The 26,846-nt window shown below is 39.4% G+C and overlaps 1 protein-coding gene across 1 annotated transcript; it reads left to right on the forward strand.

Annotated features, from left to right (window-relative positions):
* Window positions 1–931: 931 nt before the first annotated feature.
* LOC123749045 (transcription elongation factor SPT6-like) lies at window positions 932–17,314 on the forward strand. The gene is given in 12 exon segments (XM_069304250.1): window positions 932–1,072; window positions 4,181–4,380; window positions 5,197–5,298; window positions 6,013–6,232; window positions 7,544–7,665; window positions 8,334–8,546; window positions 10,167–10,355; window positions 10,827–10,969; window positions 11,391–11,833; window positions 13,104–13,233; window positions 13,783–17,017; window positions 17,020–17,314. Coding segments are annotated over 12 exon segments (5,364 nt in total). The 5' UTR covers window positions 932–939; the 3' UTR covers window positions 17,254–17,314.
* Window positions 17,315–26,846: the final 9,532 nt, after the last annotated feature.

The raw sequence follows: 26,846 nt of genomic DNA on the forward strand, positions 1-26,846 counted from the left end.
AATTTTCTTGTCTTCAAAACAAAAACACAAAATACTAACAAATATTTCAATTAAAACGCAGATCAATCATCACAGCTCAATTTCATCACCAATTGCACTGAAAAATGAGAAGAACTTAAAAAAACGAAATGAAAAACAATGAAAAAAGAAACAGATAAACTATATCTACAGATAAACTATATGAAATGAACGGTATGGTAAACAACACAGCTCAATTCCAACGCAATGTCACACAAAATAATTAAATCAAAATGAAAATATATAAAAATCTATGAAAATTCAATTTATTAATGCAATCGGAAACATTGAAATGGAATCGTAACATATTTTGTATAGCGCGTGTTGCTCTTACGTGCAACAGATGGTGCTGTTTTTCAAAAAGAGCATGTTTTTACAGGTCACAGGTGTGGCATCTTAACAGTAGGTATATAAAAACATGCATGTATTCGAATGGAATGTTGTGTCAAAATTTCAAAGCAATCGGTGAAGAACATATGGAGATTACAGCATGTGTTGCTCCTACATATTACAGATAGCGTTGTTTAAAAAAAACCATGTTTTTTTCCTGTCACAGATAAAAACACTAGCCTGTTTAAATGCAACGTTGTGTCAAAATTTCAAAGCAATCGGTAAAAAGGTTACGAAGATTTCTCTTACATGAAAAACACAGTTTTTAAGAAAAAAAAAACATTTTTTTTTCCCGCCACAGACGTGACATCTATATAATATGTATATAACAATCCGCTCGGAGTCGAATGGAACTTTCGGAGATTAGCGATTTTGAACAAACGAACATTTCCATTTTTATTTATATAGATGAGGATCAGTTATCTAAAAAAAACTTCCATATCAGTATGTTAGATTTGATAAGAACAAAATTAAAGCTATTAATTTAATATTCTTGTATCTTCAGGACTTTAGAGAGAGAGACCACCAATCATGTCCCAGTTCATTTACTCAGAAGCAGAGGAAAGTGAAGAAGAGCAAGAAGAATATGAAGAAAATGAAAGGAAAAAATTGAAAAAACTAAAAACAGTTATAGATGATTCTTCTGAAGAGGATGATGACGATGGTAAGTGATGCAAAAGTTCTCAATGCTGTTGTTGTTGTTGTTGTTATAGATTCAGCTACTCGGAACAAGTTCTAAGTAGCACGGGCTATGGTGAGCCGGTAACTTACCTAGCACAGAAGCGGGGCAAGTAGCACGGGCTATGGTGAGCCCGTAGTGGACTTTCCTGGCACAGGAGCGGTGCTAAATGTGAATGTGAACGTTCTCATTGATTCCAAGACTTTGTATATATACTATGAATTTGTTTCATCCATACCTGATGAGGTTCTAGAATTTCTACTCCTCAAACCCGGCCTGAGGCCATGATTGAATTTTGAGAGCTTGGTCCAACGGTCTGTTGCTTGGAGCGTACCACATATCCACCATAGTCCAACACTTCTTGAAGAAAACTATCTAGTTTTATCTTTAAAAAATATCCGTCAATATTATGGCTGTGAGGTTGTTGAACAACCGTGGACCTCTCATGTTTATTCAGTTCAGTGGTTTCTGGTTATGCTCATGGCCCCCCTGTTCCTCATTGGTTGTATTCTGCATTTTCTTCCATGTCGATTACTCCAGTATGTCATTTACTGTGTAGATTTGGGACCTGGACCTCCAGTATTTTCCACGTGTATATCATTTGATATCTCTCCTTTCTCTTTCTATCGAGTACATTTGGAGAGCATTAAGATCACTTTGTCAATGAATTATTAGGACGTATCCCAATAATTTAGGTGCTTTATCTCGTTTATTTATGCCGTATATGTTCTCTGAAATCCCTCTATTTCAGCAATCTGCTTTCAGCAATCTTAAATAATTTGATATAAATGTATTGTTAATGTTCTGATATATTTGTCATTTTTAACGAGACGTAGTTAAGAACAAAGGCAACTGCAGAAAGCCTATTGGCTCATACGAGGAAGCTCCTATCTACAACCACCCAAGCCCACTTATACATGTCCATGAAACAATCGAGGGACCCCACCTCCACCACATTACGCGGTAATTGGTTCCACAAATCAACAACCCTGTTACCGAACCAGTATTTACCCAAGTCTTTTCTAAATCTAAATTTATCTAATATATACCCAATGTTTTGTGTTCTGTCTTGTGTTGCTACTTTTAATGCCCTATTAATATCTACTTTGTTGTGTCCATTCATCCACTTGTAAACCTTTATCATGTCACCCCCCTAACTCTTCGCCTTTCCAGTGAATGCAATTTAAGCTTTGTTAATCTTTCTTCATATGAAAGATTTCTAATTTGGGGAATTAACTTAGTCATCCTACGCTGGACACGTTCAAGTGAATTTATATCCATTCTATAATACGGCGACCAAAACTAAACTGCATAATCTAAGTGGGGCCTAACCGGAGCAAGATATTACTGAAGAACCACACCAGGTGTCTTGTTACTAAAGATTCGATTAATAAATCCCAATGGCCTATTTGCCTTATTACGAACATTCATGCATTTACACTTTTGTTTTAAATTCTTACTAATAATAACTCCCAGATCTCTTTCGCAATCCGACTTCGCAATATCAACACCATCAAGCTCGTATCTTGTAACTCTACCATCATTACCTAGACTCAGAACTTTACATTTATCAGCATTAAACTGCTTCTGACAATCCTTTGACCATTTCAAAACCCTATTTAGATCAACTTGAAGTGATAGCGAGTCTTCTTCCGTATTAATTTCCCTACCTACCCTACCGATTTTTGTATCATCGGCAAATTTGCAGATGTTGCTACTCAAACCTTAATCTAAATCATTTATATATATTATAAACATCAGAGGTCCCAGGACAGAGCCTTGAGGCACTCCACTAACAACATTATCCCACTCTGACTTAACCCACATTTATACTAACTCTGTTTCCTTTGGTATAGCCATGCCCTAATCCAACTTAATATAGGACCCCCAATACCATGAGCCTCTATCTTTTTAATCAGTCTTTCATGTGGCACTGTATCAAAAGCTTTGCTAAAGTCAAGGTACACAACATCACAGTCCTTACCACTATCAACTGCCTCAACTATGCTAGAATAAAAAGATAACAAATTTGTTAAGCATGAACGGCCATTTATAAAAACATTTGCCACTCAATTATTAATTTATGTTTTTCAAGATGAAGACGAATTTTATTTGCAATTATCGATTCGAGTAACTTTCCCACAATAGACGTTAGGCAAATTGGCCGATAGTTTGACGCAAGTGATCTATCTCCTTTCTTAAAAACTGGTATCACATTAGCAACTTTCCAAAACTCTGGCACTCTTCCTGACTCTATTGATTTATTAAATATGGAAGACAGTGGGTCGCGAAGTTCCTCTTTGCATTCTTTAAGCACCCTGGCAAACACTTCATCCGGCCCTGGGGATTTGTTTGGTTTGAGTTTTACTATCTGTTTAATTACAACCTCCCTGGTAACTGCTAAACTAGTCAACCTGTCCTCGTCCCCACCCACATAGACTTGTTCGGCTGAATGCATATCGTCAAGTTCCTCTTTAGTAAATACAGATATAAAATATTTATTAAAAATACTACGTTTTATATCTTAGTTGTTATTAAGTGTTGAAAATGAAACTAGGTGACTTGACATCAATCACATTACTGTTATTATACCATATGGCCTTGCTTCTGTGCTTCCAAGTTATTATACCATAAAGCCTTGCTTCTGTGCTTCCAAGTTATTATATCATAAAGCCTTGCTTCTGTGCTTCCAAGTTATTATATCATAAAGCCTTGCTTCTGTGCTTCCAAGTTATTATATCCTAAAGCCTTGCTTCTGTGCTTCCAAGTTATTATACCATAAAGCCTTTTGAAATATGCCAGACCTTCAAAACTTCAAGAAATGAAGGGAGTTGTCAGAAATGTCAGTTGCTTAATTTAAAAACTGCAAAGGTGGTCGTTCTGGAGCCTGTTGAATTTTTGAACTATCTCATCAATATTTTAACTTGCTTAGCTAAATGAACTGTGGGGTTAATTCCTTAAGCCCATTATGTGTCTCTGTAATCTATATTATGGGCTGCATAATAAATGAACTAAACTAAGTAAAACTAATAAGAACAATACAATAAGACTAAAGAACTTTCATCGCATTCATCTCTGGTTATTTATTGATAGATGAAGAGAAAATTCGTGAAGAAAATAAAGACTTCATTAACGACGACGATGAAGAGGATGATGAAGGAGGTTAGGGGTCAGACAGTGAAAAGTATGGCAAACGAAAACGGCGGAAGGACGATGAAGATAAAACAAACTACCTCGATGATGATGATATTGATCTTATTGAGGAGAACACTGGTATGAAACTTGACAGAAAGGTTAGTTTTCTCCAATAATTATTGTAATATATATTTTGTTTATATTTATACAAGTTTCTGTACAGGATAGAAAAAAATAATTTGCATTTTTGTGTTTTAAAGAATGAAAAGAACTTGATTTTCACACCGTTTAGATGAATTAGAAACAAAATTGGGAAACCATTATTGCTTCTGCTGGCATATATATAAGTAGAGAAATATAATTTAAGATTAATTTCTGATATATATCTAATATATTTATATTTCAATTATATAAAAGTGTATTTATATAATACACAGTATACAGTATTTTTCAGAGTGAATGTTTTAAAAATAAGTTTTGGACAATTATATAATTTTTATGGTAAAATTTTAGTCAAAATTTTGATTAAATTTTCCTAGAAATATATGCTGATTCCAAATATAGCAAAAACCAATTCTGCTGTCTTGTAAATTCAAGATTTTACTAGATTTAAATAAATTTTAAAAAATGTATATTTTAAAAACGGGTTGACCAATATATATATATATAAAAGTTGTACTTTTAAACATTTGGCTGCTCCATAATATTGGCTGCCTCACTGACTTGGAGGTTGTGCTACAATGATAACCTAAGTAAGTCTCATAAGGTTATCTAAGGAATAACCAAACCCTTGAATCATTTGAATGGTTTCGTGAGCGTGTAACATACTAAATCTCTAAACAAGATACTAAATATACTAAGATACTAACATACCAAATAAGAACTATAATACTAGCATAGTACTATAGATTGTCTTCATGACAATTTTTTGTTTATGAATTAATGTATATATGTCTTGAATTTTTGTTTCACAGAGAAAGTATAAGCGTTTGAAGAGGATTGTGGATGAAGAATCTGACGTAGAAGAGGAAGATGTGCAGGGTCAGATTCGAAGAGAGATCTTCGAGGGTTCAGACGTAAGTAAATCTCTGGAGTTTATGTTGTATTCAGTGCCACTTTATATGCATAGGCAGTGTTTATAAATTGTTCGTTTTCTGACGATGTTTATTAAGAGGTATCCTGTGTACTCACCTTACCCTAGTTGTGTTGGAGGGGTTTAAGCTTCGGCTCTTTGGTCCCGCCACTCAACTATTAATCCCAGTGTTTCTCGAGCACTGCTTCCTAAGATCCTCGAGCTCTATCATAACTGCATTTAAAACTGTGGAGTTAGCCTCCACCACATTATTTTCATTTACTAACTACTCTGACACTGTAAGAGTTTTTTCTAATGTTTCTGTCGCTTATTTGGATACGCAGCTTCCCCCTGTATCCTCTTATGCGTATTCATCACATGTTAAATAATCCACCTGGTCTACCCTGTCGGTTCTCCTGAGAATTTTGTATGTGATGATCATGTCTCCCTTAGCTCTTCCATGTCGTTTGTAGTGTGTGATGTTTATTATGAGACACTGTGTGTGATGCTATCTCTCGGTCATTCTTCTTTGTTCTGCTCTAGTGGGTTAGAAATTTTGAATACAGTAAAATAGTTCGAGTGTGCCTTTTAGTCTATCCCTCTTACCTGCATAATTGACACTTTAATGAGAGATATTTCGTTATTGCTTAAATATTATTAGTCGTTTGATTCTGTTTCCTTCGTCTGTCATTCATAACTTTAATATCTGGTACCACAGGATGAGGAGGAGGATGGGGCCTCCGCTCTCCACCCTCCACAGCACCCTGAAATGTACGCGTCAGAGGAGGAAGAGTCTGATGAAGATAATTTCATTTTTGATGACAAGACACCCAATGTCAAACAGGAGAGGATGGCTATGATTGAACCTGGTGGAATGAAGGTTGCCCGTGAAATATTCGGCGGTGATTATCATTTTGAGGAGTTTGAACAACATGAAGGTATGTGTTTTGTCAAATTTAAATGTAAATTAAATTATAATATGGCAGACTAGGTATGTCACACTATTCTCACTTCTCAGATGTACAATCTGAGAAGTTTTCCTTCTTCCTGTTCTCACTCCAGGATTGGAGAGACATTTTATTTTGACATTATATTTTGTGTATTTTATTATTGCAGTTTGCTCTCTCTCTCTCTCTCTCTCTCTCTCTCTCTCTCTCTCTCTCTCTCTCTCTCTCTCTCTCTCTCTCTCTCTCTCTCTCTCTCTCTCTCTCTCTCTCTCTCTCTCTCTCTCTCTCTCTCTCTCTCTCTCTCTCTCTCTCTCTCTCTCTCTCTCTCTCTCTCTCTCTCTCACTCTCTCTCTCTCTCTCTCTCTCTCTCTCTCTCTCTCTCTCTCTCTCTCTCTCTCTCTCTCTCTCTCACTCTCTCTCTCTCTCTCTCTCTCTCTCTCTCTCTCTCTCTCTCTCTCTCTCTCTCTCTCTCTCTCTCTCTCTCTCTCTCTCTCTCTCTCTCTCTCTCTCTCTCTCTCTCTCTCTCTCTCTCTCTCTCTCTCTCTCTCTCTCTCTCTCTCTCTCTCTCTCTCTCTCTCTCTCTCTCTCTCTCTCTCTCTCTCTCTCTCTCTCTCTCTCTCTCTCTCTCTCTCTCCTCTCTCTCTCTCTCTCTCTCTCTCTCTCTCTCTCTCTCTCTCTCTCTCTCTCTCTCTCTCTCTCTCTCTCTCTCTCTCTCTCTCTCTCTCTCTCTCTCTCTCTCTCTCTCTCTCTCTCTCTCTCTCTCTCTCTCTCTCTCTCTCTCTCTCTCTCACTCTCTCTCTCTCTCTCTCTCTCTCTCTCTCTCTCTCTCTCTCTCTCTCTCTCTCTCTCTCACTCTCTCTCTCTCTCTCTCTCTCACTCTCTCTCTCTTTCTCTCTCTCTCACTCTCTCACTCTCTCTCTCTTTCTCTCTCTCTCACTCTCTCTCTCTTTCTCTCTCTCTCACTCTCTCTCTCTTTCTCTCTCTCTCACTCTCTCTCTCTTTCTCTCTCTCTCACTCTCTCTCTCTTTCTCTCTCTCTCACTCTCTCTAAGTTGGAAAAACAATTTGAAAAAACTTTTATGTGGACAATCAAACCTACATTTCAACCATCAGCGTCGTTGTGCCTTGCATTTTCACTCAATGGGAGATTTTGCTGCCCAACAAAAATATTCATAATATTGACTAGAAGTTTAAAAAGTTTTCTTTAATTTAATAACAAATTCGATACTTGCATGCAGGATCTTAAATATTTACCCTCTAATTTCTTATGTTGTAATATTCATGTTTTTTGTATTCAAAAAAGAATGGGAGGAGCGTGAAAATGATGATGATGACCATGAGAACGATGAAAAAGGCGATGAGGGACGAGAGCATCCTCGAGGTCGCAAGGATCGCGGGAATCAAGTCAAGAAGACTATCTTTGAGGTATGTTATGAGGAGCAACTGCAAGCCACAAGATTTTTCACTCATTGTGTAATTATCATTAAGGAAGGCATTTATATTTTCACAACTGCCAGAGAGAGGCTGTTGTTTGTGTAGAATGTTAATAAAGACAGTGTGGGAAGTTATGAATAAAAGATATGAATTAAGAGTGAAGGAAGAGTGCGTCGATGTGGGTCAGTTCATTGTACATAAAATTAGAGCGAAGATTATTTTGGTTTAATTTGAGGGCAAGAAGGTCAAGATATTACATACTACATGTGAGTGTGATGGAGCAAGAATTTCGTGGTCGGGAAAAAAGATACAGTGTATTGAGGGCCAAAACAAAACAGTCCTATATTCTACTTGTTTGGTATAATGAGAATACTTACCTCCTGCAAGAAGATTTTCGGGCAGGGAGGCAGCAAATATTATTTAACCTGTTTCAGTAGTAATTTGGGCACCTGGATATAAATTAGTTTTAGATCATGAACTAGGGAAAAGTGCTGCTGAATATCATAGGCGGTTGTTGTACCTGGCTTGAGGCATTTAATCTCAACCCGACCTACATCATGAAAGTAGGAGACAAAATGTTGGTGGTGGTGATAACGATCAAGTTAATGAGTGTGTGGCAACATTAATTACGCATACAAATATAAATGCTATTCTTTCAGGTATTTGAACCTAGTGAATTAGAGCGAGGCCATTTGACTGACCAAGATCATCAAATCCGGAAGCTGGATATTCCCGAGAGATTCCAGCTGAGGCGGATACCTGTGACTCGCACCCGTGGAAATGGTGACGATCGCTCAGCAGATAAAGAGCTGACTCAAGAAGCCAAGTGGATTTATCACCATGCATTCTTCAGGCCATTTATATCCAATCAGGTAGTTAATTTGGTTTTGTTGAAAAGTATAAATAATAAGAATATACATGTATTTCTTCTCAATTTGATGCGCAGGGCTAAAGTTCCTTCAAATTCCAATACATAATGCAATAGTGGCACCTGTTCTACAGATATGACACGAACTGTTGAGTTTATTACCTCCCAGCAGCACTTTTAACCAAGTCTGAGCCTGTGTATGGCTACTGCAATGTCTGGATAACTTTTTGGTACCCAGTGGCTGTCCGTACCGCATCGCAGTGGGTCTTCCTTCCGGTACTTTGGCTCTATGTAAAAGTCGCTCTGTGGCGACTTTTGATAGTTGGGAGTATTTCTTCTTGATTTGATCCTTAATCTGTGAAAAACTTGGTGGTATTTGAACCTGTACAGCAGGTAGAGCCGTGGCAGTTTCCGCTAGTTAGTCTGCCTTTCATTACCATCTATTCCAATGTGACTGATTGACAGTCCTAGATTGTGTGCTTCTTTTCCTTTATGTAGGATTTCAGTGATAAGTTGTATATTATCTCTGATGGATAACAATGCCTGGAACGAAGATTTAGATTCGATATGAATGCTGACATCATGTAAATTATTCGCAATTGCATAATTTCTGGCCTTCTTCAGGGCATATAACCATGATGCAATGCAACCATGATGCTTCTGAAAGCTTCATGGTTGTTAGTGTGAACTGCTGCCCCAGCATATCTCTTTCTTGATCAACTGATCCATCTGTGAAGATGAAAGTGGTGTTTGGTCTTGAGATAATTTCCATTTTTGTTCTATAACTGCTTTGAGGGTCTGAGAGTCCCATGCTGATGTTTTAACTGATTATCCTTCAATGATTATCTAGACTAGATTTTTACCATGGAAGCTGCCGAATGTGTTAATATGGTTTATCATCTCTTTTGTTTTTATTAGTCCTTTTTTTTTGGAATCTTTCAGGTCCACTTTCTGTAGAGATCAGATTATCCGTCCATCCACTTGTTCTATATTGAAGGTTTCTCTGTAGCGTTCTGTGAAAGCTCTCTTTGATTGACTGTCTGGCGGTGATTCCAAAAATTTTTGCTGTTATGATGGCTATTCTTTGATCCTGTTTTCTAACGCTGGTAAGTTGGTTTCCATTCTTAGATTCTCTCGACGTGTCCATATAGGTTCTCCCATCACTGAGGTGGAGTTGTAATGTAAGAGCTGGAGCAGCATAGCCAATGAGTGACTTAACTGCCTGCAAAAACGTAGTCCATTTTGAGTACTAGCAAAAATGCACTATCTCTAAGACTTGTCAGGAAGAACACAGCTGAGTGTTCAGCGATGGCTCTTTTTCGATGCAGAAGATATTCAATTTCTCGAATGAATTTCAACTGGTTGTCCATTATGACTCCAAGGTATTAAAAAGAGGTAACCAACTCAATTTCGTGGCCTTGTATTGCGAATCTGTTGTCGTGAATTGTCATTTTAACGGCCATTGTTTTGGTATTATTGCTGTTTATTTTCAGTGCTATGCGTTCCGCTTCCCTGTTGATTATCTCTAGGCATTTTTGTGTATGGTTCATGGCGTCTTTGCCATTGATGATGACCACAAAGTCGTCGGCAATAAATTATACAACAATACTATTATTTTGTACAGGAGGGGCGTGAAAAGGCAAGGCATGGCTCGCACAAGGATACTAATACTATCCAGAAAATATACAACGCCCTGGACTTGATGAGGAACCAAACCTTCGAAATTCCATTTATAGCCTTTTATAGGAAGGAAGAGGTCTGCCCTGAATTAAACATTCGTGATTTATGGAAAATCTATCGTTGGGATGAAAAGGTATTGATACTAAATATCAACTTAATTATATCAGATACATCATTTATGAAAAATATCAACTTAGTTATATCAGATAAAGCGTTCGAAATTTGACGTTTAATAATCTTTTATTCTCTAGGAAAATTTAAATTTGTGGAATGAACTTTTTTTTAAGTTATGCTAAAAGATTCTGTATATGATATATTGAAACAGTGCCTAATCATGATGCAGCACAGGTTTGAACTACAACCAATTAGTCTGATATCAGTGATAAAGCACGTCGCAGCTTTAAAATGCAAAGAGCCAGCATCAAGGGTTCGACAGACAACCTAGATGCTGAACTTGTATCCATTATAAATTACAGATTGACACGAATTATCTAAAATTTTATATCATGAATTTTAAATGAAGAATAAGTATTGTAATTATTAAAGATGCACAAATCAAATATGCACTAACCCTTAAATACTTAACTTGTAAATTTTTTCACAGTGGTGTCAACTGAAGTATCGCAAGGAGAACTTGCGGTCACTCTTCCAGTCAATGAGAGAATACCAAGGTGATCACATCACGAAGGACCCAGATGGTTCACATCTAGAAAATATGCGCATTCTTCAGGAGGAGGACATTGTAAGGTGAGATGACATATTACATTATGTAAAACACTTGCCGTTATGCCATTATGTAAAACATTTATTCAAGTCTGGGGATGACATGAGTCTGGGGATTCATGTACTGGTGGAGTATGACCCCAGTTTCTATTCAGAGTTACACAATATTCGGACTCGTCACTTGCGCCAACTAACTGTGGCCTAACATGATCCTAGCAGTTACTATATAGCACTATCGCGTGGATGTTTGTGCGAACATATATAAGTACGAACAAGCCTGAATGGTCCCCAGGCATGTAGTTTTCAGGAGCATATATAAATAATATAGGCGCTGGAACAAAATAACTTCTAATATTCTGGTGTTAAATGGCATTTAAATTTTTAAAAATATTATTGCTTGCCTTAAATCAAGCAATGATGATAAGCATTTTGTTTTATTTTCCAGAATTGAGGAGATTGAAACTTCAGAACAGTTCAATGATTATTACAAATTTTTCCTGCTTCACTATGGCAAAGATCAGCTATCAATGCGTGACCACATGAATACCAAGCACAGGAAGCAGAGAACCACACCAAGAGTCACTAGGGGTTTTAAGGTGCATGATCATGGTGAACGGGACCAAAATGGTGCTGGTATTGAGGATGGGAAGATACAGAGGAAAGTAGATGAATATGAGGATACAGAGGATGCAGATGAATATGAGAAGAGTGGCAATAATAAAAACAAGAAAGGTTCATTGAGAGCTAATGAGGATGTAGAAAAAGAGGTGGAGATAGAAATAGAAGAACAAATGGAGGAAGAAAATCACGAATCTGAGGAAGACTCTGAGTCTTTGAGAAGAATTGTTCGAAAACACGAGTATGAACTTCTGCGGAAGGCTGGTATTGGTGAGTATCTTTTTGCATGATTGCTTCAATGCCCCCATTTAGGTTACTTAGTTCAAGTTTGGCCTCCATATTATAGAACTGAAATATTTTCTCTTGAATCCATACAGAGAAGGATGATTGATGCCAGGTATTAGGAAACCTCTCTTATGAAGAGAGATATAAGAGAGATCTTATATCTAGAAAAGATATAGAGATATAGAAAAGATATAGAAAAATTATGAGTAAGAGGTAACATAAAAGAGATGATTGAGATTGGGACATTGATATTGCTTTGAGGCATTGTTAGAAGTATTATTTTTTTTCTTTCTAATGTTAAAATATGAATAAAAAACTTTTATTACAATCTTTCTAATAAATATATATGTATATGACATACTATGGCCGGGATTGAGTGAGGAAGTGCAGCAGTAAACAGGTGTTGTCAGCGGTGTTCTTATGCCTCGTTCGAGGCTGGAATTGTCGCCAAGATAATTTTACTTAATTATTTCAGTGTCTGATTAAATTTAAATTTTTGGTTTCTTGCAGTAATATTGAAGATAAATATTCAATTTAATAAATGCGTGTAAATAACGAAAATTAACACGTGATTAACACAAAAATTTGATAAATGTATATTATAAAAATGTGCAGAATATCACTATACTTAAAAATAATTTGCATGCTAGACATGAATATTATGAAGATTAAACCACACACCAGAAGATGAGGAGACGACGGACGTTTCGACCACCATTATCGACTATATTAATTATCGATTATTATTATTATAGACACGTTAATGATTGCGACAATCGAATTGATAATGGTCATCAGACTTGCCACGCATATTTTGAACGTAATTCTTATAGCACGCATACAATATAATTTTTGTCGTAGTTCTTTCCATTTTTTTTCATTGGGCTCAATATTATTATTTGTCATAGAACGCGTATAGATAGATTAGTGTCACTAATTAGTTAAATATCATATTCTTATGAAAATTTATATTCTTAACTGTATGATCAAATAATCATTCTGCTTTTACTGATACCACACTATATGCACACTCATATATCTTCATTTTTGTGCACTTTAACGAACCACGAAGAGCATAAATTCCGTGATTTGAATTTAGATTTGGTTTGTATCATTGTTTATCTAGTTGTTAGCATAAACAATATTACATAACAAAGTAACCAGTGAAATGCAATATTCATAACACATTTTTAACCATTAACTTGATTAAAATTTAAATTATTTTTTGTTATTGATTCCAATTTCAAACTTTCAGAGTCACTTACAAATAAATTTGGCCTGACTGCTGAGCAGTTTGGTGAGAACCTACGTGATAACTATCAGAGGTTTGATGTTCAACAGTTACCAGAGGACCCCACGAGGGAAGCTAAGCAGCTCATTTCCAAGTAAGTAATGAGATAGTTGAATGATTTATCTGTAAATATACAGATAATGGTTCTAATCCCGAAATCACGTACAGCTAATCACGAAAAATAAACACGTGATATAAAAATCTGAACCCTCTCAATTCTGGCACTAATAACGTTGCAAAACACGACTAAAAACTCACTCCTGCTTTAATCCATCACTAAAAAAGGACTCTCAATTCACTAATTTAACCGCATCATCCTACTGAAAGTGTAAAATAAATCAAGGATATAGTTAAGACAAATGGATAGAATTTTAGCATTCCTTTGCGCTATGAATGTGCAAATGGCTAGAGATGAAGGGGTTTTGCCTAAATTTTGCACCTTTTGTTCAACGTTTTCCATATATTTGAATTAAAGAATGTGGGTAATAAAAAGAGGACAGAACTCCTGAAAATGTCCTTAAATCTCAGCAATATGGTAAAATAAATATTTTGTAGATATTATAATAGTTATTACTTCATTACACTAAAAGTATTTTTTATTAAGTATTCCTCATGAAATATGATGAAAACTTTGTATTTTCAGAATATGCAGCACCCCAGAGCGAGTCCTTGAAGTAGCTGTTAGGATGGTTGGTTGGCAGCTGGCTTGTGAACCCTTAATAAGACGCACAGTTAGAGAAGTATACTTTAAACGTGCCAGAATCAGTAGCAGGCCCACTCCTCAGGCTGTGAACATCATTGATGAACATCATTCACTTTATGAACTTAAATATTTAAAGGACAAACCAGCCATAGATCTACAGGGTGACCAGTTCCTTCGTCTCAAATGTGGTGTTGAAGACAAACTGTTGACCGTTAGCTTTTCCGATACCATTGAAGGAAGTACAACTAAGACTTACCTGGATGAAATGAAGCAGTTGTACTGCCGAGATGAGTTTTCCCAGGTTGTCCAAGACTGGAATGATCTAAGAGGCCGGGCAATTGAATTTGCCTACAAACGGATTATTGAAGATCTTAAAAGGGAATTGTCTCAACGTTTGCTCCAGGAATCGAATGATCACGTGATGGAAAAGTGTTGCAGTAAACTCAATAACTGGATAAAAATTGCACCCTATAACCCCGGAGACTTTTCTGGTGAAGGCAAAGACTGGGATACTGAAAAAGGCTTCAGAGTATTTTCTATTGCATTTGTTCCAGACCTTTCCCAGGCAGCATTTGGTTGTTGCATTGACATTCACGGTGATTGTTGTGAATATATTCGTCTCCCACATTTACTCAAACGGCGCAATGCTTACAATGAAAGAGACGCTTTGGCTAAAAAAAGTGATATTAGGCGCATGCAGGATTTTATTATTCGCTGTAAACCACATGTTATTTCCATATGTGGACAGTCTCGAGAAGCTCTCATGGTTAAGGAAGACCTGATTCAAATTCTCAAAGATCTAGAAAAACAAGAAAGGTTTCCTAAAATAAATACAGAAATCATTGACAATGACCTAGCTCACATATATGCAATGTCCAAGAAAGGAGAAGCAGATTTCCTTGATTACCCTCCACTATTACGGCAGGCTATATCAGTTGGTCGACGTGTTCAGGATCCATTGATTGAATTCTCGCAGCTATGTAATGCTGATGAAGAATTACTTAACATTAAGTTCCACAGTCTACAGGACCAATTAAACTCTAAGGAACTACTCGATGCTCTGTACACTGAATTCGTCAACTGCACTAATGAAGTTGGGGTCGACCTAAATCGTGCCGTAGCACATCCATATACACAGAACTTGGTCCAGTTTGTTTGTGGTTTAGGACCACGAAAGGCCAACCTTCTTATTAGGAATATGAAGCAGAATAATCATCGTCTAGAAAACAGGAACCAGTTAGTTGTGAACTTCCACATGGGTCCAAAGATATTCATTAACTGTGCAGGATTTATTAAAATAGACACCAATGCTTTGGGTGACAGTGATAATTATATAGACGTTCTAGATTCTACCAGAATTCATCCAGAAGCTTATGACTGGGCTCGAAAAATGGTTTTTGATGCACTAGATTATGAAGATGAAAATGGAGAACCTGCAGAAGCCTTGAAGGAAATCTTAGAAACTCCAGAGAAACTTATTGAGCTTGATCTTAAAGCTTTTGCTAATGAACTACAGAATCAGGGCTTTGGCAAGAAGAACACAACTTTGTATGACATTAAACGTGAGCTGAAACATAGATACAGAGATTTTAGGTCAACCTACAGGTCTCCGACGCCAGAAGAAGTTTTCAGTATCTTGACTAAGGAGTCGCCGGAGACTTTTTATGTGGGTAAGCTTGTTCAGGCTACCGTCACAAATTTTATTCATCGCAAACTCCGTCGAGATCAAGTGGATAATGCCTATCCTGTCAGAACTGAAGGTACAGGTCTTTGGCAGTGTCCCTTCTGTCTAAAAAATTATTTTCCTGAACTAAGTGAAGTGTGGAATCACTTTGATGCCGGTGATTGCCCAGGTCCAGTCATAGGAATTAAAGTTCAATTAGATAACGGAATATCAGGTTTCATCAGTATAAAAAACTTGTCGGATAAAACGGTGATAAATCCAGCAGAAAGAGTGAGACGAGATTGTTTAGTTCTTTGTCGTATCATGAAAATTTATCCTGATAAATTTTCAGTTGATCTCACGTCACGATCATCAGACCTGCAAGACCGAAATAACAAGTGGAAGGCTCCAAAAGACACTTATTATGACCATGAGGCTGAAGAAAAAGATTTAAATTTGGACAGGAAAAAGATGGACCAAAAAGCAAGTCGGTATCAAAAGCGAGTGATTGTTCATCCCTCCTTCAGAAACATTGACTATAATGAAGCTGAAAAGGTTATGCAGCAATTGGAGCAAGGAGAGGTGATCATACGACCATCAAGTAAAGGCATTAATCATCTCACTGCTACCTGGAAAGTTACAACAGGAATCTGTCAGCATATCGATGTGCTGGAACAAGCTAAGCAATATGACTTTTCTCTTGGTCAGAAACTATGGATTGGAAATGAAGAATTTGATGATTTGGATGAAATTATTACCAGACACATTTTACCTATGGCCAGTAACGTAAGACAAATACTTGAACACAAATATTACAAGGAGTCTATCATGGGCAATAAGGAGAAAGCAGCAGAGTTATTGAAAGAGGAGAAAAGGAAAAATCCGAAGTCGATCCCGTATATCTTTTCGCCTAGGAAGGATTTGCCAGGAAAGTTTCTCATGTCATATTTACCAAGAGCGAAAGTGATCCATGAATTTGTAACTGTCAATCCTGAAGGTTTCAAGTTTAGGCAGAAAATGCAATTCCTAAATCTTGCCGGACTACTTAATTGGTTTAAGCAGAATTTCCATAGAACATTATCAGGTGCAACACCAAGAATGATGTCCACAGGCTCGTCATACATGGGCAACTCAACACCATATCTTATGGGTGTTGATGCCTTCACAATTCAGAAAGTGGCTCAGAACCTAAATCCACAAATGCTGCATAACCTCTCCCAGGCAGCCACTAATACACCTTGTAGTGTCAACACTTCTGGAGGATTCTCTCATGGTTTCTCAAAATACGCTAATACTCCTTACACTCCTTCAGATCAGACACCATTCATGACACCGTATGCCACCCCAGGGCCATCCACCATACCTCGCTATAATGGATCACAGACACTTGTGCCATCAAACCCAACTCCCTCACATCAATATGAGGCAGCATATTCTCAGCATATGATGACCAAAGTAACTGGACACTTACCTTAGCCATCTCGCTGTGGATCCCCAGTTAGCAGCCAAGCAAAAAAAAAAAAGGATTGAAAATGGCAGCAGATGCTTTGGTGGAAGTTAACGGTGCGACTAATGGACATAATAGACGAAGGATGACGCCACAATGCAATGCTGGAATATTGTCAACACCTCGCAATACTAATCAATATGATGACCACACACCTCGCCATACTCCTCAATATGATGACCACACATCTCGCAATACTCCACGATATAATAACCAAACACCTCGCCTTTTCCATGGTTAAGTTCATCATCATCCATTCACGCGCTAACATGAGCACTGGTGGAGACCAAACACTACCCTATGATGATGAATGCCATATATGTCTTTAGTATTGATGACAAAGTTATCTCACTACCTTCAAATTATATGTTTGTATATATAATTTGGACAGTTAAAGAATAAGGAACTGTATTTAATCATTACAATAAGTATTGTAATTAAAAAAACTGTTCACGTAACTATGGTATTTTTACCAGGGCAGTCTTCAGTAAAAAGATGTAGTTTTCTGTACCTACATTCATCATGTTTTATAGCATGTGAACGCTGTAATTTTGGATAAAAAAAAATATTTTTTTTATAAAGAAATGCAACGTGTCTCATACGAGATGTTGCATAACTATTCCAAATTTGATTTGTTCCTTTAACTTCATGTTTCCAACTATGACTGACTACCATTGTGATCTGTGAAATGTTTACTGTGATCTGAGAAACAATTTAGTCAGAAATAATAAACTTTATTTCTTTAGAGAAATACACATCTTTGTTTATGTGTAACAATTTGTTTATTTTTATCCTGTATTTGTTTGAATGAAATGACGCTGAGCGCACCCGACACCAATTCTTTTAGGTGAGGTGTGATGGAACGATGTCAACGACATCTTTTGAGCCCACTGTTAAGAACCTTACTTCCTGTGGAGGTTCTTTCCTATTATAAATTGTTGGTGGACACATTGGAGAATGTTTTCTTGAAATAAATCTGCAGCTGATAACAGGGAGGCCGTGAGTGACTAGTATCACTGCTAAGTAATCCCTACTGAGCTGGAGATTGTTTAGGAATAATGTGTATTGGAATAAGAAAACTATGTGAATGAAAAATGGACTCAATCAAAAAATGATTGGGGAATATGGTAAATGAAGTCAATACAGGATTTGATTGGAAATGTAGTAGTAGTAGGCATCCGTCAATCCGGTTATGGAGCCCAGGGTGTCTAGTTGTTGTAGTCTAGTTGGATGCTGCGTCTGCTGTGGCTGAGAAGGCCAACCCGAGAATGTCAGTCTCGACTGCAGCGAGCGCAGATAAAACGGTGAAGCGGGTGCGTGGTCGAGACCTCCTCTGAAGTCTATTATCCTCCGCCTGCCTCTTCAGGTCATCCTCGAATTGCTGGAGTCCCTTCTGACCTTTGCATTAGTGACAGATCTGTCCACAGCTGCTGCCTCCCAAGTGTTGATGTCGATGTTCATCTGCTTGAGGTCGCGTTTGCAGGCATCTTTGAAACGCAGCTGAGGTCTTCCGGTGGGTCTCCTTCCTTCCTGATGCCAGTTCTCCATACAAGAGGTCCTTTGGTATACGGCCATTTTCCATGTGTGTGTGACATGTCCCAGCCATCGCATGGGTCTCTGTTTCAGGAGATTGAACATTGAAGGGACTCTGTTCTCTCGAATACTGTGTTGCTGGTGACGTAGTCTTGCCACGTGATGTCAAGGCTGCGTCTCAGGTTTCGCATGTGCAAGGTATTGAACCGTCTCTCCTGGCGAGAGCGCAGGGTCTAGAATTCCGAGCAGTAGAGACATGTACTCACCACACATGCCATGTAGACTTGTGCCTTGGTGTGCACTGTCAGTTTGGCATTTTCCCAAACGCGCTTTGTGAGCCTGGCAAGTGTTGTTGCGTATCCTTCCCGATACGCCTGTTGAGTTCAGTGTCCAAGAAAGGGTGTCTGAGATTGTGGATCCCAGGTATACAAACTCGTGAACTGCACATAGTCGGCTATGTTTATACAGGGTAGCTCATTCACGTCTTGTCCCATCACCTGTGTCTTCTTCAGGCTGATTGTCAGGCCGAATGCGGAACAAGCTGCTGCAAAGCGGTTGAGTAGCTGCTGCAGGCCTTCTGCTGTGTGTGTGGGTGATCGCTGCGTCGTCGGCGAAGAGGAACTCCCTGAGGATTCGCATCTGTACTTTTGTCTTTGCTCGGAGTCTGGATAGATTATAGAGCTTTCCATCAGATCTTGTACGGAGATAGATGCCCTCTGTGGTTGTTCCAAAGGCATGCTTGATAAGGATTGCAAAGAAGATGCCGAACAGGGTTGGAGCAAGAATGCACCCCTGTTTAACACCACTGTTGATGGTGTTACTGTTGAGACTGTCACAGTACTACAACTGAACAGTAGTTGAGCCGTCATACACGACTGTCCCGTTCATGTCCTTGTGGAACGATTGTATCATGCTGAGTAGGGTGGGTGGGCAGCCAATTTTGGCCAAGGATCTTGAAGAGTCCGTCCCTGCCCACTAGGTTGAAGGCCTTTGTAAGGTCAATGAAGGCAATGTACAAGGCTTTTCTCTGCTCCCTACACTTTTCTTGAAGCTGTCTCAGGGAGAACACCATGTCAGTGGTCGACCTCTCTGCTCGGAAACCACACTGTGACTCAGTGTACACTCTTTCAGCAAGAATCTGAAGCCTGACCAAAACGACCCTGGCCAACAGGGTCAACAAGAGTTTGCCAACAACGCTGAGGAGGGAGATACCGCGATAGTTGCTGACATCGCTACTGTCACCTTTATTTTTGTAGAGAGTGATGATGTTTGCATTTTTGATGTCTTGTGGCATCGAACCCTCCCTCCAGCATTGGCACATAAGTTCATGAAGCTCAGTTTTAAGTGTTCCACGAGCGAACTTGAGAACTTCAGGCGGAATCCCATCGTCTCCTGGGGACTTCCCTGAGGAAAATGAATCTATTGCTTTCTCAACTTCTTCCACAATCGGTTCAAAATCAATTTCTTCCATGATGGGCAGGCACTCGATTGCATTCAAGGCTTCTACGCTGACCAAGTTCTCTCTGGAGTAGAGTTCAGAGTAATGTTCCTTCCAGGGATTCATCTGTTGATCACGGTCTTTAATGATCTCTCTGGTGGCTGACTTCAGAGGAGCCGTCCTGTTTTGTGTAGGGCCTGTTTGATCCCACCGTACATGCCTCTTATGTTGCCGACATTGACCGCAGTCTGGATGCTGGAACAAAGCCGAAGCCAATAATCGTTAGATAGCATAGCACCTTGCAGTTTGTTTAACTCTACTGCGGGCAGTATGGAGGGCCTGTAGGTTCCTCTCTGAGGGCAGATTCTTGTAGGATGAAGAGCTCGTCTCTTTTTCTCTATGAGGGGTAACAGTTCCTCTGCACTGGCCTCGAACCAATCTGCTGACTTGTTCTGCCTCTTACCGAAGGTGGACATGGCAGTGTTGAAAATAGTGCCTCTGAGATATGATCACCTCTCACTTGCGCTATCGCAGGGTGGTACAGGAAGGGCATTTACCAGCGCAGCAGTGAATTCCTCCATCTTGTGAAGGTCATGGGTCTTGTTTACATTAATGCGTGGTCTTCCCTCCTTCTTTGCTCTGTGGATTTTACGGGGCTGGAACTTTACTCTGCAAACGACGAGAGAGTGGTCGGTGTCACAAGCTGCGCTCTGGAAGCTGCGTGTCAGTTTGACGTTTCTCAGAGTGCTACGCCCCGTAAACACCAGGTCGAGTTGGTACCAATGCTTAGACCTGGGGTGTCTCCAGGAAACCTTAGGCTGGAGTTTGGTGTCAAAGAAGGAATAGGTGATGCAGAAATCATGACGGCAGCACAACTCCAGAATGCGCTGCCCACTCTCACTCATCTTCCCAAATCCAAACTGGCCCAGGCAGGAAGGCCAAGAGCTGTGATCAGAACCAACTCTTGCATTAAAAGAAAAGGCAGCCTTTTCAGCCAGCCATAAAAAGCCAGTCTCCCAGTAGGAAGATTGGCTCGTGTTGAGGTATGTCTCTGAGAGTTAGGCCAAGGTCATCATTGAACTCGTCCTTCGCTTCGGTAGAGGAGGTCAGTGTTGGTACATAGGCGTTGATGAGGCAGACCATTCCTGCTGCTGTATGGAGCTGAAGTTTGATGATCCTTGCAGACCCTTCCGTGGGCGGTACTATGGACCCTAACAACCTGTTACTGATGGAAAAGCCAACACCATGCTCCCTTACCTTACCTCTTCTGGTGATTTGCCCTGCCAGAAGAAGGTAAAGTCCTTCTCCCGAATGCTGCCGGTCGCGGGCAGACGTGTCTCCTGCAGGGCGACTATGTCCATCTGGAGCCTGCGTAGTTCATTGTTGATCACAGCTGTCTTGTGGGAGACGTTCACTTCCAGTAGATCTTCCGAGAGACCCGGTATCCTGGTCCTTACATTCCATGTGCCCAGTTTGAGAGCTGGGTGGCGCTGTGTTTGTTTTCTTTTGCCTGGTGCATGGTTGACGATCCGCTTATTGGATTGGGGGGCCTAAGCCCCATACACCCAGTGGAGCAGGCGGACACCCATGCAGCAGGTTCACCCCTCTCCATGCCACCGATGTGTTCCAAGGGAAGAGCAGGCGCCGATATGCTTGGCATCAGTGTCGTCGCAGGAGTTGCCAGAATGTAGCTGCAAACAGCTGCAAACTGCCTTAGGGACTCCGACTCCGGATTTTTCCTCAGGGTTGACTCTCGAAGTCTTTTCCATGAGTGGGTTTAGCCGCAAGACAGCAGTGGTTTGAATTCGGGGTTTTTCTTCCCCTAGATGAGCTGCCTTTCCAGGCTAACAAGTCCCATCTGCCCATAGCAACTGGTTTCAAGGCGCCAGAGGCCCGCCTTCGCCCCTTCTGTTGGTAGAAGCAGTTCCGCCAGGCCTAGAGGCTAAGCCACAGGTGCAGGCCAGGAGCTGGATTTGGTTGTCAGAGGCTATTTGAGACGCACGCCATCAGGGGCATTGAAGATGGACAGCATTGAGTTCCTCATAGTGAGAGTAACACCCATAATTTCGACGTTCTCGCCACAGTTAGGCAGGTCTGTGATTGCCGTGGCATTGATATGATTTCTGACTAGAATTGAAATGCCTCTGGTGCTACCTTGTGCCATTGGGCAGTGGAAACCTTGAAATTCTGGGATATTGCTATATCTTTCAGTCCTGGTGATTGTTTCTTGAAGTAAAACAATATCAATGTTGTCCTTGAGAGGCACTGCTCTGAGTGTTTGTGCTTTGTTTTTGAATCTTTGAATGTTCCAGTGTATAATTTTGAGATTGTCCATTATTCTGTTAGAGTTGAATCCATTGAGTCCATGGTAGTTTCCAAAGTGCTGATTTTTCCCGACGGCTTGTGTCTCCTTGGCTGGAGTGAAGACTGCCATTGGGTGCTGAAACAGTTCAGTTTCGTCACCTTCTTCGACTTCTACTTCGTCAACCTTTTCAGGTAGGGCTTATGGAAGAAATAAGTTCAGTAGATTGTTTTTTTAACTTTGTTAACATTTCCTTCCTTACACACAGAAATCACAAGAGCGTTTATTCATTTCCTTTCTTGAATGTGGGTTGGTCTGTTTCTGGAATTCTGCTTCAAACATTTCTCAAACATTCTGCTTGGAATGTTTTGTCAAGCGTCTTGCTGAAGGTCTCTGTCAGGGAGGCAATAACCATTTGCATAGTCACTTGATACGCCTTTGGCTGCCTTTCATTTGTCTTGGTAGGTGAGGAGACTCTTGGTTGGGTCCTAGCGTCTTTGCTACATCCTACTACTGGGGCATTTGATGATGTAGGGATCGTCATTCGTGCTTGGGAGGTCTTGGAGGATATAGCAGGTGTATTGCTTCTGCTGCTCTGATCTATTCGGTTGTTGTTGCCTTGTGGAGTAGTGCTTTGTTTTCTCCAGTTATTGGAGGCCCTGTTCTTGCTCAGACTAAAAGGAATTGGTGCTTTTGTCTTTTGCTGATTTGTATCTTCATTTATTCGAACTTGCCGAGGAGTATACCACTAGTCTTAAACTGAGGTTCTTGTCGATTGTGGTCTAGAAGTTGTGCTTTGGGTTGCTAGGTAGATCCAGAAGTTTGTATACTTTTTACCCTTTCAGGACATCATTTGTTCCAGGCGTGATGTGTATCCTCGCAGATTGGATATTTTGCTTTTGTTGGTTTGCCTTCTTTATGCAGATTTTTGCATATGTCGATGTTGTGGACCTCGCTGCATACTCCACATCGTTCTGGGCCTCTGCTGCCATTTTTATATATATTTTTTTAACTTTGTTAACATTTCCTTCCTTACAGACAGAAATCACAATAGAGTGATGTATCAAATGAACAAATCCATAAGTCCACACCATGACATCACATCACTTTGCCCGAAATGCTATGCGCATTATTGGCTTTAAGTATTGTATGTACTAGCTCTATCTATAAATCCAACATTGTGTTTGTAAATCAACTATGTATGTACTTTTCCTGAATAAAAAAAAATAATTTAATTTAATTTTATTTTATGGTGGCCGAAGCGCTAACATCTGTAACAGTGCATGGGTTCTAGATTGTACAGCCTTAGAATGAATTGTCCATAAATCCCAGCATTTAGAGTGTTGATGCGAGGTCCTTTTATTGTTACAAGGACCTGTCTTGTTTCTACATTGTTGTGCTTACACCTTTCCGCCATTGTGACATTTGGGCATTCTAAGAGTTTGTTTGCTTTAACTTCAACCGGGAAATGTTGCACTATCATCTTGGTGATTATTCCTCAGGTTTCAGTTCAGCTAGGTCTTCTGTATTCCTGAGGTTTGTAATTATATCTGGATTAGCTGTGGATATGTTATATCTGCCATAACTTCACGGATTTCTCCCAGGAAACACACGCACATCGCTTCCTGAGCAACACATTTAGTGCAATGCAACCATGTCCCTCCAGGAAATGACTCTTCTGACTAACCTTCTGAAATAATTAACGTCAGGACACAATGATCTCATAGCAAGAGCAAGGAAAATTGCTGAACATGAATGGAATAGTGAATCACAGGATAATCCTACTCACAATGAGCCACTGTGGCAAATTGTAGGAAACGGAAAAGCAAATAAACGAAGAAGAACCGAAGAAACCAATTTAGAAGCCAGCCAGAACCCAAGAGCAGCCCCCAAACAATGCCAAGGACCATCTTCAAAACCAAAAAAACAATAGATGGTCCCACTTAAGCTTACATTGCCGCACTGGAAAAAGATCATCCAAGATCAGATGTTAGAGCCAAACCTGACATTTGAGTCCAGGTTTCCTAGCGGTTTATAAATGTGTGTCACCAGTTGACAGGTGTGGTGGCTGCAGGCAGATGACCAGTTTTGGGACTAAGAGCCATAGGATGTCCAGAACCAATTTGGGAGTTTTATTAACCTTCACTATTAAAAGTTGTTACCTTGATTGGTCAATCAACTCCCCCAGGTTGATTGGGGGAGTTGATTGACCAGGTCCCCCAGGTCCCAATCAACTCAAGGTTGATTGACCTTGAGTTGTAAAGAGTACAAATTTTGACATGTATTATGTCGTGCCTTATACATATAAATCTTTATGTTATGTACTTTGCTGTTTCCTAACTCCTTGAATTCCCCTTGGCTCAAGTTAAAGCTTCTATTCCCCCCCCCCCCGTCAACATTTACAAATTCACGACCACACACTCCCCAGTCATAACAGAATTGGGGGCCTGTCTGGGAGGACCTCACATATTGGAAAGCCTGATCGAAAGCTTGATAAAAAGGGGTAGCCTTTATGTGAAACCTGACATAAAAATTGTGAAGCCTATGCAGATGAGGAGTCACAATAATGTGGGTGAAAAATGTTTGACCAAACCACACACTAGAAAGTGAAGAGATGATAATGTTTCGGTCTGTCCTGGACCACTATGAAGTCGATTGTGAATATTATCACAAACGAGTTGGTGATGGTCCAGCTGTGGTCCAGAACAGACCGAAACTTCGTTGTCTCTTCACTTTCTAGCGTGTAGTTAGCTCAAACAATTGTGTAGCCTTTTTATTTGATTTGTGTAGAAATTTAAAATACTTTTAATATTGGTAGAAAATGAATTTATGTAGTCTATTGTATATTGTTTGTAGATTATATTAATCTTTATGAAAAGCGTTAAAAAATTGTGGTCTCAAGTGCAAAAATTTGCCAGTGGACAGGGCAGTCAAGTGAACTAAGCACTGTCCCCATCATGTTTTTCGAAACTAATTCTGAGCTTAAAAGAGGAAGCTGGTGCTGAAGCTTCAAATTCGTGTTTGAGTCTGCTGTATCTTAGCACGCAAACATTGGATTTGGTAGCAGAACAAATTGTTGACAATCCTAGCATTGAGGATTTGAAAGCGGCAAAAAAGTCTATCTTAGTGGCTGTTGCCCTGTCTTATCAACTGGCAAAAATTCGATCTTAGTGGCTGTTGGCAAGCACTATGGAATATTATTGCACATGGAAATGGTGATGAAGGACTGCTAAGAGAGGTAATGATGGACTGGCTAGATAAGCAAATTCTCACACAGGAAATATTGGGCAAATGAGGGGAAATCTCCCCCACAACAGTCCCGCGTCCACCAGTGGTGCACATGTTGTTGCAAAAATAAATGTAGAGACTCAGACACAATGGCATGCAGAATTGGAATAAAGAAGTTGCAGTTTAAGGCAGAACAAGCTCAGAAGAGGCTACAGGCAGAACAAGCTCCGATAAGTCTAGAGGTAGAACAAGCTCAGAAGAGGCTAAAGGCAAAGCAAGAACTAGCTATAAAGAGGTTAGAAGTGGAGCAAGCTCAGAAAAAATGGGAGTCAGAGATTAGTCTAGCAGAATTTAAAATTTGATCAGAAAATACCGGTGTTGTTGACTTAGATTTTGGGCCCAGGAAAATAGACAGCTTAGCTGTAATTTAGGTTTTTGGAAAAAATCCTTCCTGATGTCTTGAGGAATTCCTATGGGGAAAATTCGTAGCAAAAGTCACCGCTGCATTCTTAAAGGATTCTTATGGGATAAATTCAAGGCAAAAATCATTGTTACATTCTTAACAAATTTGCAATCATTATATTCCAGCATAGTTGAGGCAGTTGATAGTGGTAAGGATTGTGAAGTTGTGTAACTTAACTTCAGCAAAGCTTTTGATACAATGCCACATGAAAGACTGATTAAAAAGATAGAGGCCCATGGTATTGGGGATGCTATATTAAGTTGGAATAGGGCATAGGTATTCCAAATGAAACAGAGAGTATAAATGGGGTTAAGTCAGAATAGGAAAATGTTGTAAATAGGGTGCCTCAAGGCTCTGTCCTGGGACCTATGTTAATTATAATATATATAATTGATTTAGATTCAGGTTTGAGCAACAATACTTGCAAATATCCCAATGGTACAAAAATCAGGAGAGAAATAAACACAGAAAAAGAATCACTATCACTTCAAGACTATCTAAATAGGGTTTTGAAATGGTCCTAAGATTGTAAGAGAGAGACAATAGACTGATAAGTGTAAGGTTTGAGGCTAAATAATGATGATAAGAGTGACAAAATACGAGCTAGTTGGTGTTGAGACTACGAAGTCAGATTGTAAAACGTATCTGGGAATTATGATTAGTAAGAATTTAAATCCAAAAAAATCAGTGGATAAATGTTCGTAATAAGCCAAAAAGGACACTGGGATTGAATAATCGAAGCGTTAGTAACAAGACTCCTAGTGTTGTTTTCAGCTATATTTTGCTCTCGTTAGGCCCCATTTAGATGATGCAGTTCAGTTTTAGTCACTATATAAAGTCCATTTATTCACTAGTTACAATGGATATAAA

Source organism: Procambarus clarkii, chromosome 52 (assembly GCF_040958095.1).
Source record: "Procambarus clarkii isolate CNS0578487 chromosome 52, FALCON_Pclarkii_2.0, whole genome shotgun sequence".
Taxonomy (NCBI): Eukaryota; Metazoa; Arthropoda; class Malacostraca; order Decapoda; family Cambaridae; genus Procambarus; species Procambarus clarkii.